General features: G+C 34.4%; 1 protein-coding gene across 10 annotated transcripts in view; it reads right to left on the bottom strand.

Moving 5' to 3' along the window:
• The window catches only part of ADAMTS6 (ADAM metallopeptidase with thrombospondin type 1 motif 6), a 333,405-nt gene that overhangs the window by 130,426 nt on the left and 187,838 nt on the right, over nucleotides 1-15,141 (bottom strand). For 9 of the 10 annotated variants that reach the window (XR_005234665.2, XM_037982239.2, XM_037982243.2 and 6 more), the window contains one exon: nucleotides 8,099-8,240. The exons of the other annotated variant lie outside the window; for it this stretch is intronic. Coding sequence is in view for 8 of the 9 variants with exons in the window: in XM_037982239.2 (XP_037838167.2) it covers nucleotides 8,099-8,240 (142 nt within the window). In the remaining variant the exon portion in view is untranslated. The remainder of the gene's footprint in view (nucleotides 1-8,098; nucleotides 8,241-15,141) is intronic. 10 annotated transcript variants of the gene reach the window in all.

The following is a 15,141-nucleotide window of genomic DNA, read 5'->3' as shown; positions in this document are numbered from 1 at the left end:
AAAAAACCTCTAAGAAGCAAATGCAGGGTAAAAACTAGTAATCTTTAAAGATACAAGTGATCATGGACTTATGATTTTAGCTTAGAATTTAAGAAAAAAATCAAATAAACTTCTTGTCAAGTGTATGCCTGATAAATACATGTTTGGATTTCAAAAGAATATTGAGGTGCTAAAATAATTACATACCTTTTATTCCCTAAGCCCGTATCAAACGACACTGTAGAATATTTATACCACCTTAAAATCTTCAAAGAAAGTGTGATTCTATAATCTTTCTCAGTTTAACATTCCAATATTTAATAACTTGAAATTCTTCCTAATACCTAATCTATAACCTTCCAGCTATAAAAATTAAGACAACTGTGGGATATTTTATGCTCTTGGTAGGGAAGCAGAACAATTTGTTACTAGCAATCAAAGTGTAATAAGTGTTTCAAAACCAGAAAATGGTTTCGAGGCCAACATTTAGCTTTCTTTTTTACAGGCTACTCAAACTCATTTTCTCGTTCCCTTATACGTACTTCTCAGTATTTCCTTGCTATCCTCTCCCAAGTTGTCTGTATCTCTTAAAAAAGTTGCATAGGTGGCCAATGATACCCCCAAAAGACTCGTACAACTAACATACAATTATATGAAAGAATTATTCTCAATAATAATGCAATAATGACTGAATCTTATTTAATTGGTGGTGATAAAATAATAAACAAAAGGGAGTAAGCATGAGTCTGAGAGACAAAGTATGTTGTTTTTTATTAAATACTCTCCAGGGGAAGGATACCCTGATCAGAGAACTCAACTATCTTGTCTCTAGCAGTTACCCTGACATCAAAGAGATACATTCAGGTAGGCATAGCTTGATGGCATTATTATTATAGTTATTAATTAATATGTTAAGAAAATAATCTATGTAGTACCCCATATTTTTATTCAATGCTTACCGAATAAGTTTTCAATAATAAATTGGCCTACCAGGTAGGTTTGTTTCGGTGAGAAAGTATGCAGATTTCAATAGAATTGAATGAATATAAACTATGTGGCTAGATTTCTTACTATAAATTAATCTGAATTTATATCTATATTTACTCTTTTGATCTTCATTTCTAATAAATCCTAAAAGTCTCTTATCACTTAAAATTTGGAACAAATACGGTACTCAACCACTTGTAGATTATTCTATCATTAATCATCTAATTGAGGTAAGTAGAAGAGAAAACTTTCAAGTTTGGTGATCTGTAAGTAAAATATAACAATGGCCACAAATACAGTCAAAATTAATGAGAAGTCTTAAAGTTATGTCATAATCTCTTTTTACAAGTTCTTTTATGTTTCCACTACAACACACTGGGATTCTTCAATCTTAAATCAAAATTATGGAGCCCACACACCTTTACACATAAACACCTCCATTCATCTCATTTCAGAGTTATGAGCACCCTCTAGTATAAAAAGAATAAATTTATATTTACCTAGAAAAGTAAGGACATTGCTACACTGGAGAATCATTAGTGGCAGAGCTGTTTTAGTACTCTGCGTAGGGTGTGTTTGGAGGGCAAGAGAAAAGGGAAAAGAGGACATCATAGATCACTTTACAAAAGCCTTTAATTTTCTAACTTGGGTTTTCCAGATTACAGAATTAAATTTGTTTCCTAAGACATCATATGCCTTAGAAATTCTGTTATTTTCTGCGCATCTCTTGGTCTCATCCATTAAAAATACTTCAATAGTTTCTTGCTGCTTTTAAGATAAAAACTTAACGTAGCCTATAAGGTGCAGTTACACTTGGCTTCTACCTTTTCCTCCTGTTTCTTCCGTGTAGTGTTTATTTGAGAGCACTGGGCACAGTGGTTTTCTCTCGGCTCTTCAAATACACAGACTCAGGGTCTTCACAACGGTCCTCTCCCCACTCTCTTCACCAGATAACTCTTCTCACTCATTTAGTTATCAAATATTTATTGAGTTCCCATATGAGCCAGGCATTGAGCTAGTCACTATACAAATAGCCATAAACAAGTCAGGTGGAATTCTTCCCCTCATGGCAATTACACTCCCATGATAATTATCAGCTTATTCATTCAACAAGTATTAACTGAGCACCTACCATGGGCCAGGCACTGTTCTAGTCACTGGGGATATAGCTGTGAATGAAACAGACAAAATATCTACCCCCAAGAAAAATACTTTCCAGTGGGGAAAACAGTAATAAGCAAGATAAACGTGTAAAATAGATAGTATGTCAGAAATTTATAAATATTAAGGAGAAATATAAGGAAAATGATAGAAAGTCTGTGTGTGTGTGCATGTGGATGTACAATATTAAGTAATGTTGTTAGAAAAGGCCTCATTTACATGATCACATTTAATAAGTAACCAAATAAGCAACATGATTATGGATTTTAAAAGTGCTATGAAAAATAAACAGTATAACGTGAAACAGAGTAACTGGGGAAAGCCTTTTTAATAGGGAATGATCAGACAGAAGGCCTGTCTGAAGAAAAACTGGCATTTGAGCTGAGACTGAAGAGTGAAATTCAGTCAGTATGTGTGCCTTGGAGTATCTTAACATGCTCCCCAAAGTACAAAAGGTTCAGATTCTCCTAAAGCAGTACCAGCATTATCATCTATACAGAAATGTTATCATAGATGACAGAGGTTCATAGAGGAAATGAAAACATTTATTGAATGTCATGTGCCAGGTAAATAAAAGACAATTTGCATGCTTGTCATACCCTCTTGCTATCTGAAGTTTACAAGAACAACCTGGCTGCTGTTCACTGAAAAAAAGTGCCCAAGACTGAGTAAAATCTATTAATGGTCAATTTTAGGTCATAGGTAATAGTTTATGGTGAACAGATTTTTTTTATTTAAAATATTCTGATAAAAATATGCTGTTCCATCCATCATGACACCATGTACTAGATCATCCCATTTATGGTTCAGGATATATGATCTACTGATTCTTCAGTTCTACATTTAAAATAAGCAGTAACATGTACAACACACTATTATGCATTTATGTGCTAACTCTTAAGTCTATGTAAACAGTGACAAACTTCATAGACAATAAAAATTTCCCATAAATAAACCAATCTATGATGTCTATAAAATTTCTTTGATTTTGTGGCCTTAAATCTACCTGTAGATGAACAATCAGCTCTTAATAATCAATAGTAAATTATGTACTGGATATTGTTAACCTATACTGAACCATTAAGTGTACTGGAAAACAACATTTGAGATATGATTTAAGTGACAGAATAAAGAAATAAAGAGCTAAAGCTGAGGCTGAGCCTTAAATTAATCTATGCCTTTTGGAAAGCAGTCAAAAGATCACCTACGGCCCCTACATTATGTAGGTTCATTAGTGACTTCCTTCCTAAGTTTAAACTTATTGTTATTACTGCAATATGCTTTTTGTTAATTCAGTTTTTGTATTCTTTTCTAATAAAAGAGGAGATTAATGGAAAATGGAAGAGAAGTGAGACAACAGATTCTCCAGAGTTTTACAGGAAAGAGCTTGTTACTCTAAAAAGGGAAAGAAACATTTCTTGGACATACTGATACTGCTGTTTTATTTGCAATGTATTTTCATCCAGGAATTATCCAAGTCCCCTTAGAAACCTACAACAGAGCTAGCAGATATTTTTAGATGATCTAGTAAGAATCTAGCTTTTCAGGCTACTTGTCTGTACTTGTATTTTACCTTGAAGACATCCTATTTTTTTATATAAGGTGAAAGAAAAGAAATTCACTCAAATCCAGGACTCAGAGTTTCAGACATCTGATAACTTATGACCCTAAAAAATGACTTTAGAGAAGATCTCCTGACCACCTCTCTCCCAAAAAAGACTGGGATAAGATAGGGACTTTCGAGAAGATTTTTAGTAACAGACATTACCTGATAAAAATTTAATATCAAGTGTCTTGTGAAACAAAATACATCTGCTACCTTTGCTTCATTAACATAATTTCTACTCCTAATAGAAAACAGAACTGACATCAATTAGGACTTTATTTATTTTACTTTGGAGTAGGTATATCACATTCTCTATTTTTAGTTTCCTCACCTATAAAATATTATATAATAATTATGATTTTTTTGTTTGTTTTTTGAGATGGAGTTTCACTCTTGCTGCCCAGGCTGGAGTGCAGTGGCATGATCTCAGCTCATTGCAACCCTCGCCTCTCGGGTTCAAGCAATTCTCCAGCCTCAGCCTCCCGAGTAGCTGGGATTACAGGCATGTGCCACCACGCCTGGCTAATTTTGTATTTTTAGTAGAGACAGGGTTCTTCACATTGGTCAGGCTGGTCTCAAACTCCCAACCTCAGGTGATCCACCTGCTTCAGGCTCCCAAAGTACTGGGATTACAGGCATGAGCCACCGTGCCTGGCCAATAATTACGATTTTTATCAACTCAGTCTGAAGTAGTTCAGAAAAAAGTCACTACATAAATACCAGAAACTATACATCATTTATAGATTACTGCATTATACAACTATATTACTCTGTATATTGTACTGTACAGTTTTGCTCTTTGTATTCATAGCCATTACAACCTCCTCACAACTTCTATTGGAATTTTAATAACACCTGAAAAATAAGAATAGATGATATGCAAGAATAATACAAAAAATGTTGCCATGAGTAAAATAAAACAGAAAAATTTTCATGTAAATTTCCAAACATAACTAACATGTATATTAATGAACCTACTCACTAAGAATTCAGGCAAGATTTTTCTTAACTACAGATGTAATCACTGGTAACCCAGCAATGACTACTTCATGGCCAAGTGGAAGAGATGGAAAGCTGATCACTTCTGCAGTATAGATCCTTCGGTAGTTCTTTTTTTTTTTTTTTTTTCTTTTAGACCAAGTGTCCCGCTGTAGCCCAGGCTGGATTGGAGTGCAGTGGCACGATCTCGGCTCACTGCAACCTCCACTTCCCAGGTTCAAGTGATTCCCCTGCCTCAGCCTCCTGAGTAGCAGGGAGGCGCGCGTCAACACACCGGCTAATTTTTGTACTTTTAGTAGAGATGAGGTTTCACCATGTTAGCCAGGACGGTCTCGATCTCCTGACCTCGTGATCCACCCACCTCGGCCTCCCAAAGTGCTGGGATTACAGGGTGAGCCACCACGCCCAGCCCATTCTGTAGTTCTTTAAAATCTTTCCTGACATCATGAGAGATCTGCTAGTTGAAAGAGGAATCATTTCACGATTTTTCAATACCAGATGTATCCCCTCTCAAAAATTCTAAAGTGTTCTCCTAAGTCTACAGCAACTGTATTTAGTGTTCATTTCAGCATGCTACACTCAGACAGCTACGTAAATCAGGGCTGGTTTGTTTTTCCCTTCAACTACCATCTGAAATATGATTTGCTTACCCACTGGACTCTGAACTTTTGAAACCACTATTGTTTTCCCAAGTAGTATTTAGAATTGTTTAAAACTTTAGGGATTCACCAGATATAAACCAGTGTAGGTTTGTGTAAACTGACACAAGTTCAGAGGTGGGAGTGATTGTAAAGAATCAGTTATGACTCAATACTTTGTTAGTAACATATAACACTTAAAAAAATAACACAAGCATTTTCATATGAATCTAGGGAAACCATTATTTTGCTACAAATCAAAGTGAAAAGGATTCATGATAAAATACTTAAAACTGTATAGGTTGGTAAGATGCTAATGTCTTTCTCAGTTTTCCAATTTTATTTTGTGTCCGGAGCTGCGTGGCCCGGCCATAGCGATCATAACTGAGGACTGACGCCTGAGCTCTATACATTTCCACTTTATGCCTCCTCCCTAGATTTACTTTCTTCCTTGTTCTGCTGTCTCATACGCCAGTACAAAATGGCGCTCTGCCGGGTTCTTCATCACCCATTTTCCCGCGCCCGGGAAAATGATCAACTTACAGCGCAGGCGCCATCCCGCACCCGGGAAAATTACCAACCGACGGCGCAGGCGCAACATGACGTCTGACCGAAGAAACCAATACCTACCTGGCCACGCCCACCGCAGGGCCACCATCATCGCCCTGGCCCAACCTCCACCCCTGCTGGTCTATATAAGGCATTACACTGCCACCAATAAAGGAGACTTGATCAGGATACTGTCTTGTCTCCATTTCTCGTGTCTCTTGTTCCCCCGAGTTCCCACTCCCTCTTCTAGGGCCTACATTGACGACGCGGGACGGGACAATTTTGTACCTATTACAGAAGTATTTATAAACAAAACATATTAAGACACAGTAGCTCACGCTGGTAATCCCAACACTTTGGGAGGCCGAGGCAGGCTGATCACTTGAGGTCAGGAGTTCAAGATCAGCCTGGCCAACATGGTGAAACCCCATCTCTACTAAAAATACAAAACAGCCAGGTGTGGTGGCACATGCCTGTAATCCCAGCTACTCAGAGGCTGAGGTGAGAGACTCTCTTGAACCCAAGAGGTGGAGGTTGTAGTGAGCCAAAATTGTGCCACTGCACTCCAGCTTGGGTGACAGAGCAAAACTCCATCTCAAATAAAAATAATGTAAAAGCAGAATATCAGGAACATAAAGTAAAAATATGTAATTTTATATTGTTCATCTCATTTCAAATCAATTAGTCTGAACTGAATTAGATATATAGATATAGCAAGAAGAATTAAGTCAAATTTTTATTAATTTATTTGAGAGAGAAAAGTTTGACTGACTTTTATTGAAATAAACAACCTAAGAACAAAAGAAACTAGAACCATACAAAATAAGATTAAGGATAAGCCAAAGTTTTACACAAGGTTCTACATATCCATATAATCACACACAATCTTTAAATCTAGTGCAGAAATATGCTGCTAAAGACTAACAAGAATAATAATAATACACTTGTCACCCAAGAGATATTTAAGAAAACACTTCCCTTTATTCTGTACCCAAAAAGGATACATACAGTACAATGATACAGTACAATACCACCCTAACACTTAATTATTATTATTTCTAAAACAGGATTTAAAAGACTATTTGCATAAAAATAGAAATCAGGTGGGGCATGGTGGCTCACGCCTATAATCCTAGTTCTTTGGGAGGCCAAGGTGGGTGGATCACTTGAGGCCAGGAGTTTGAGACCAGCCTGGCCAAAATGGCAAAATCCCGTCTCCACTAAAAATACAAAAATTAGCTAGGCATGATGGTGCACACCTGTATTCCCAGCTACTCAGGAGGCGGAGGCAGGAGAAACGCTTGAACCCAGGAGACAGAGGTTGCAGTGAGCCAAGACTGCACCCCTGAATTTCAGCCTGGATGACAGAGCAAGACTCTGTCTCAAAAAAAAAAAAAAAAAAAGGAAAAAGAAAAAGAAAAAGAAATCAAGCTTTCAACTTATTTTTTAAATCTGAATTTTTTTTGGTAAGCAATTTGACATATTAAAAACCCATTTTTTCATTCACTATGCTTATATTATGTTCTTAATATGAACATGTCCACTAAAATCTTGCTCTGTGAAACTTAAGAATTTGTATTCATTTTCTGATGTAGACACTGTGACTTCTTTTTAAGGCAGACATGCAGAGTAAATTATGATGCCTACATTTTTTTCTTCCATAGCAATTTTCCTTGTTTCACTACTTGAGCTAATGTCATCTTGTTCCTGCTTGGTTGTGGTGTTGGAATGTGGGCAGTGGATGAAGCAACATGAAGTGACTTAGTACTATCAAGTATGAATAAAAGCAAAGCCATCTAGCTAATGTAAAAATTTCCTTTAGCTCAATTATAAGAGTATCAGAAAAGTGGCATGTAGAGGGATTTTAAAGCCATAATATTTCAAAAGACGAAATAAAGTCGGCATCTAAATTTAAGATTTAAAGAAAAAACACATTAAGAATTACTAAAATTCTACCTGCATCCCTCACAAGAAATCTGTAATGTGCTTAACTTAGGATTATTGAAACATTTAGAAAAAATATTATAAATATGATATCAGAAAAACTGCAGTGTCAAAAGCTATATTTAAATTAAAGATATTGCTAGAGGGAAATGACATTCATCATAATTCTATCTTAACATCTGTGTCATGGAAGAACACATATAAATGACGAAACATAAGGATGAAGACTTCTTACCCCATATTTACATTGGCGGGAGGTTGCTCCATACTGGAAACGACATTGCTCATCAGCATCATACACCTGACCTGGGGCCACAGCTGGATAAAGAAAGTCACGCTTGGGAGGCTCATTATCAAGGCAAGTACCACGGCCTGAACTGTTCAACATAAAGGATCAAAGGAAATTAGGTACTCTATGGACTATTTCAGGCACAATTATGAAACCATGTGTTGAGCTTTGTTTTAATAACTTGATGCATGAAAAACAATACATTCTCCCAATAAATAATCACATGACAGAACAGAATAGCTTTACTGAAACCTGAATAAGAGCTCCAAATAATTCATTTCAGCACCAAGACACAATAAAATCATTTCAGACAACAATCTGAAAATGTCATGTTGGCCTTGATTTAAACTAATTTCTCAAGGAATCAAAACAGAATTTCATATTGCTCTAAGCTTCTTGTTTGTTTTCATTCAAAATATAACCACATCTGGTAGTAGAATTAAAAACATGAAATGCAGAAAATTTTTAAAAAATAATTATGGTTATAATCCTTAAAGACCTAATTTATATAGTTCCACCTTGGACAGAACAATAGATGTTGTGTTAAGTCATGTCCATAGGTTCTTGAAATATTTCACTAATAAATGGGTTGAATGATAGATGAGGCCAAGGACCAAAATTTTCCTCTCAAATATATTAGAAGTGTTTAGTCTCTCAAAAATTTCATATTTCATCTAGGATCATCAGAATTGGAAAAGAGAATGTTCTCTTCTTTGTATAATTTCTACGTTTCAAGCTATGCCTGCACTCAAACATAATATTTTAATTCAGTGGAACAAATAACATAAAGGTCGCCAAAACCCAGACAGAATACCTTAGTTTAAAGAGCTTTAAACTTTGCTAAATATAATTGCTCATTTTTATTTAGTCAGTGTGCATAAAATAGGACAGATGCTTTTTTACTTTCATTTCACATGTGAGTAAGTTAGAATTTTTAAAGAATTCCTATGCCAACATTTAAAAATTTTTTCCAACATTCCTGTCCATTGTGCCAGCACTTGTGTGTTTTTTTTTTTTTTTCCCAAATCTTTTCCATCCACTTTGCCAAAGGAAAATAATTTCACAAGTAGAAGTTCCTCAACTGTTATTTAGGACAGTACAATTTTTCATTTATAGATAACTAAGAAAGAACTATGCATAACAATCACTTTCCTATTCACTTAAAAGTTTCTTATATTCTTAACATGTCAAAGTCAATTTGTTATATAAAAAGGTACGTTCACACACAGCAGCAAATTAATACCTTTTAAAAACTGAACCATACTATTCCTAAGGTGATATAGAGTTAAAGACGAAAGAGACAGACTACTGTCTTCTTTATATTCTTCTCCTTTCTTTCATGCCCTCCTAATTTTTTAATCAATAAGAAATATTTAGATGGAATATTAAGTATGGTACTAATACAGATGGATTTTACCATTGGCTACTACAATCATTTCGTTTGTCACTGCTCAAGGTATCTAACTAACAAAGAACAATCTTTTTTCACCCAGCTATCCAGTTTTCATAACAGAACACATTTTTATTTCCTTTTTATTCTACTTTTAGAAATTAACATGTACCTCAGCAAGAAAAATTACCTCTAAGATGAATTTTTTAAATAGAATGCTTTTTTGGTTTTATTAAGTAATATATCTTTAATCTATAAGGATAGGCAAACTTTAGGCAAATGTAATGCTACTAGTAAATTTTAAATTATATATTAAGGTTAATGACAAAGAGGTCATATTTGAATAGTATAATGGGAAAAGAACCATTTTGATAATATGGATATTGGTGAGATAACTGAATTAGTAGTTTAATTCCCCAACTTTCTTCTAAAATATCTGTTTCATTTCTATTGACAATAAAATTATAAACATCTTTATGAAAGGAATTAAATATGTAATAAAAATAAAATAACAAGTTAAGCACTACTATAAATATTTTTTATAGAAAATATTTATTTTAAATTGTGTACTGAAGTAGGTATCCAATAGGCAAAAAATATTTACAATGACATAACCAAAAAAGTGTAGGATATATTCACCTAAGTGACACCAGCTTTTGGTGACAGCAACTTATTTTATTTAAATTTTAAAATAATTACTTTTAGTAATACATAAAATTAACCCAGAATCAGAGAAAGAACTGTGTGGACTCCAAAGAAGAGTTTAAGAATAGATACCCTGGGGAAAAAATTCTTTTCTAATGGCAAATTGGAAACTGACTTAACCCAGAAGGAAGCAAGAATAATTGCTTCATCTAAAATTATTGTTTCAATATATTAATATTAGTGGGCTTCTAATCATGGTTCATGTTCTTTAAAAACTACCAAACCAGAGGACAACTGCAATGGCCTTCACACCACCAAGAATGCCATGAACTGCACACACCTGTGGTCAAAACTCTTCTAAGAAAGTTTATCCCAAACGTGTGTTTTTGTTTTAGTTCTTTGGAAGCACCTATTGCTTTGTATTAATGTAGTCTAGACAAGTCTTGTTCTCCTTTTCCAGTATATTTTTACAGAAGAATAAAACACCATACGAAATAAAACATAAAAGAAAACCATATGGATCTTTAAAAATGAACCAGTATTTAGAAACACGGAATAAACAAAGGACTTTTGAAATGGATTTGATTATATTTGTACAAATTAGCAAGGCTTACAAGTCAAGTGTCTGCCAGTAAAGCAAATGTGGGGATATATCTGCAAGGTGGATTTAAATTGTCTGTACATTTCTATGCATGTTTACTACATGTGTAGTACATTTTCCTTCTAGTAACCATATCTGGTATATACAGTAAAACCTTGATTTAAATATTTGAGGGATGGGATCGTTTTCCTGTTTTAATTCTTTTATTTTAAGATGGGGTCTTGCTGTGTCACCCAGGCTGGAGTGAAGTGACATGATCACAGCTAACTTCAGCCTTGAACCACTGGGCTCAAGTGATCCTCCCACCTCAGCCTCCCGAGGAGCTAGGACCAGAGGCACGTGCCACCATGCCTGGCTAATTTTTGTATCTTTTGTAGATAGTGAGTCTCACCATCTTGCCCAGGCTGGTCTAGCACTCCTGGTCTCAAGAGCTCCTCCTGCCTTAGCCTCCCAAAGTGCCGGGATTATAGGCATGAACCACTGCATCCGGTCTATATTTGAATTCTTAACTAAGGGTTAAGCAAGAAAAATGCTTTTTGCACTATGTTAACCAAAATTTGTCTGCTACTTTCCTGCTATGTTCAAGGAACTAAAGTCTATAGACAATAATTATTAGTTACTAATTAATTCTTAAAATAATAATTCTGGATATTTTCATGCCTCTGAGTCATCAATTATCATTATGAAATATTACAGATACAGGTACAGAGGTGGAAGATATAGATGCGAGCAATGTATATTTAACCCTGGGAGTGCTTTTCCTTGTTTTTTTTTTTCCTATGAAAATTCTCAAGTGCTTTATTCCAGTAATAGCCCTCATTTCCCCCCACCCCCAAAGGTAACTACTATTCTGACTTTTTATAATAATAATTTCCTTGCTTTGCTTAATAATTTTACTGTCTAATTATTATTCATCTGCCTGTTTTGAGACTCTATATAAAAGTAGTCATACTGTGGGTAGTCTTTTGTGACTTTATTCTTTTGCTCAATATCGTGAATATGAGATACTTTTATGTTGATGTGTGTAAATGTAATTGTAGCCAGTTCATTTTTATTGTTCTTTAATATTCCATTTATAAGTATGTCACAATTATTTATAATTCCTCTACTAATAAATGTCTGGATTATTTCCAATTTCTAAGAATTGCAAATTATGCTGATATGAACACTTTTTGTATGTTTCCTGGTATAAATGTGTAAATCTATTAGGTTGGTGCAAAAGTAATTGTGGCTTTGCAATTACTTTAATGGCAAAAACCACAATTACTTTTGCGCCAACCTAATATCTCCTTTCATAAAATATTAGATATAAGTTGTCTTATATTTTGTAATTATCTCGTTTTTTAAAAAAATTGAGATTTATGGGAAATTTTTATTTAATCTAGGGTTCTAGCTAATGGAGATATAACTATACAATTCTTACAATGTCCAGTGTTATTTATGCCACTATCAAAATTATAATAGTACTGTAGTGAAACTATATACAAATCTTCTCATCAAATAATAATTTTAAACATAGATGGTTTGTATGTTGGTGTAATATGCAAATTTTTCCAGTCAGAAAACATGAACCTCACTCATTATCAAATGTAGAATAGTCTCCATCTATGATATGTAGTTACAAGTTATTATTAAACATATACTTGTCAGAGCAAAATTGTACATATAAAAAGTAGACCTGTGATTATTTTCCTAGCAGCATATAATCACAACTAAAAAGCCAAACCCTAGTTAATATCTACAGCAACACAGATAATTATTGAATTCCTAGCCTCTATTTTTGTTTATGCTTCTAAGACTAAGCAAAAAAATGCATTAGTTTCAGAATATACTTCTCCCTTGATTATGAAATTCATAGTAAATCAAAGTATATTTACTTTTCCCAAAATGTTTGCAGCATGATGAGAAAGTCATATTTTATGAATTCTACTTCTAATTTAGAGAGGTCTTATTTGCATAGTCCAAAAATTAGGCTTGAATATAGGAATATGAGTTAGAGTTCGGTCTTCAGCAAAATTTTAGATTCCTATGTAAAACATGCATTCATGGCTTTGTTTCCAGAACACATTAGGATATACTCCTAATTGTGATTTTAGATGTATTTTCACTAAAACAGTTATACCATAAAATAGAAACGTTTAGTCCATAATACAGTGGGTCAATCTAAAAAGTAAATCTTTCTCTATAACCCTGTACATATCTTAACAGTCTCTTAACAACAACAACAACAAAAAGTTAACACTTAATGCCACCTCCTATTTTTATTCCACTGAGTTGTGCTGATTCATAAATTAAGCAAAACAGAATTGGGTTGATATCATCTATAGTAAGTCAACCATCTTACATACTATATTCTCATAAAGTGCTTTGTCAGTCTTCTCAATGAAGCTAACAACGTACTGCCTTCTAAGGCAAATCTTTCTCTCTCACCCTTAATATAACTGAGCTTGAAGCTTTCAAGACACAAATACTGTATTGAGAGTGGTTTACCCTTTTCCCCCTATATATAATTACGACTTATCAAAGTTATTATGATTAGAGCAAGGTTCCCCAAATGTATCAGATAAACAGAAGGAGGAGAAACCTGTTTTGCCAAGCTCTTAAGATTCTACATTTATTTAAAAAGGTCCCATCTATAAAGATTGTTTTTTATATAACAGCCTGATGTTGACTTTCAAAGGTCATTGCTAGAGAGGAAATGTGAGTGCTTTGGTCATCTTGCTCATCTTATATCACTTCTCTTGTAGCTCCACAGTCACCTTTCCTCTTAGGTCAACTCTGACCGTAACATTGCTTCTTTTAATACGTTCAGCTTCCATCCTTTCTGTGAAAATGTCTACTCTGTATTTAATTTGGAACTGTAGGAAATTTTGCTATGGATCTTTGACAGTTCAAACAAGTTAACAGGCTTTAATTTTAATAGAGCAAGAGTTGATTCACAGAGCCCCCATAATTTTTGAAAACTATATGAAATTATTCTGTACTATTGCTAAGTGGTGGAAAATGTACGAAAAACTGGCTTAAATTACTTCTGGCTGTCTACCACTGCCTGGTAAATTAGCCCATAGTCATCAATGAGTGTGAGCCATAATACCAGGTTCACCTTTCTCTATATTCTAAATAAATAAATAAATCAGTCCCGCAGGCAGATAGGAAAGACACTACCTGCAAAGCCGTCGCCGGAAAACATCAGAAGCTGGCATAACACGTCCATTTTAACGGAAATGGGTTCTTTATTATTTAATCAGGACGGCTTCTGGGCGATTCATGAACCACTTATTGAATCACCGAGTTTAAGAAATCTGAAAAAAAATATTGGGAGTTGGTAAACTCCTGATTGATCAGTAGCACCTAGTGTTTTAGAATGACACGAGAGACTTTGTATTCTATTGGCCATGGAATCGTTTTCAGTTGAACATAGTGAATAGTGAATCTCTATAAATCATAGAAAGTTCATTGTTAAAATCCACCATCATCTTTGGCCTATACAGCTACTAAGTAGAGAAAGGTATGCGTTTTGTTGGCTGGGCTGCAGTTCCTAAACAATTCATCTTTCAAGATTCTTTTTCTTGAGAAGAGAAGCTAAAATAAAATGTTATGAGCCTTTTTGAGCCAACTATAAAACATAAATGTAACCTCAATCCCTGATCAAAATAGCACTGGATTTTAAAAAATATCACGCATAGCTGTTAAAGCGATTAAGTTCACTGCATTAATAAAAAGGAACAAAGAAATTCAAGAAAGTTACTGTTATGTCTTTGTGCTCTGGTGAACTGACCTTTTTAAAGAGCCTTGTGTTTAAAAACCCTTTATTGCTTGGTCAGATTATAATCAGATTTGTTTAGTTTTATTATTAAAGAGGAGGGAAAGCCAAGTTTTCCCCAAGTCTCTACCCATTGTGCTTCACATCTATCTTTCATTAATAGTTTTAACTTTGTGAGCATTCCCATGAGGATGTACGTGGAAATATTTTTATAAAATACAGGATAAATAAGCCCATTAGAACCCTGTCAACACTAATCATGCTTACACATACAAAATGCAAAGAGGCAATAAGGCTTAAATAATGCTTTTTGGATCAATTCTTTTAATTAATTCAATGGAACACTTTATTGAAACTAGTAATACTTTTATGTCCCTCACCAAACCAGTGGTGATTTTTAAACTGTATTTTATCAGCAATTTAAGGATTTTCTTTTGGAGTGTCTTAGCCTCAATATGGTTTCAAGTAGACAAGATCTGACAGGAGATCACAACTGATCCTTGTATTTAGTATACAGAGATGGTACTAGCAAATGAGCTGTGCAATATAGCCAATGGGACAGAAACAAGATAAAGGAGAAAAGAAAACGG

Source organism: Chlorocebus sabaeus, chromosome 4 (assembly GCF_047675955.1).
Source record: "Chlorocebus sabaeus isolate Y175 chromosome 4, mChlSab1.0.hap1, whole genome shotgun sequence".
In the NCBI taxonomy this organism is placed as follows: Eukaryota; Metazoa; Chordata; class Mammalia; order Primates; family Cercopithecidae; genus Chlorocebus; species Chlorocebus sabaeus.
This window is presented reverse-complemented; position numbering and strand designations above follow the sequence as displayed.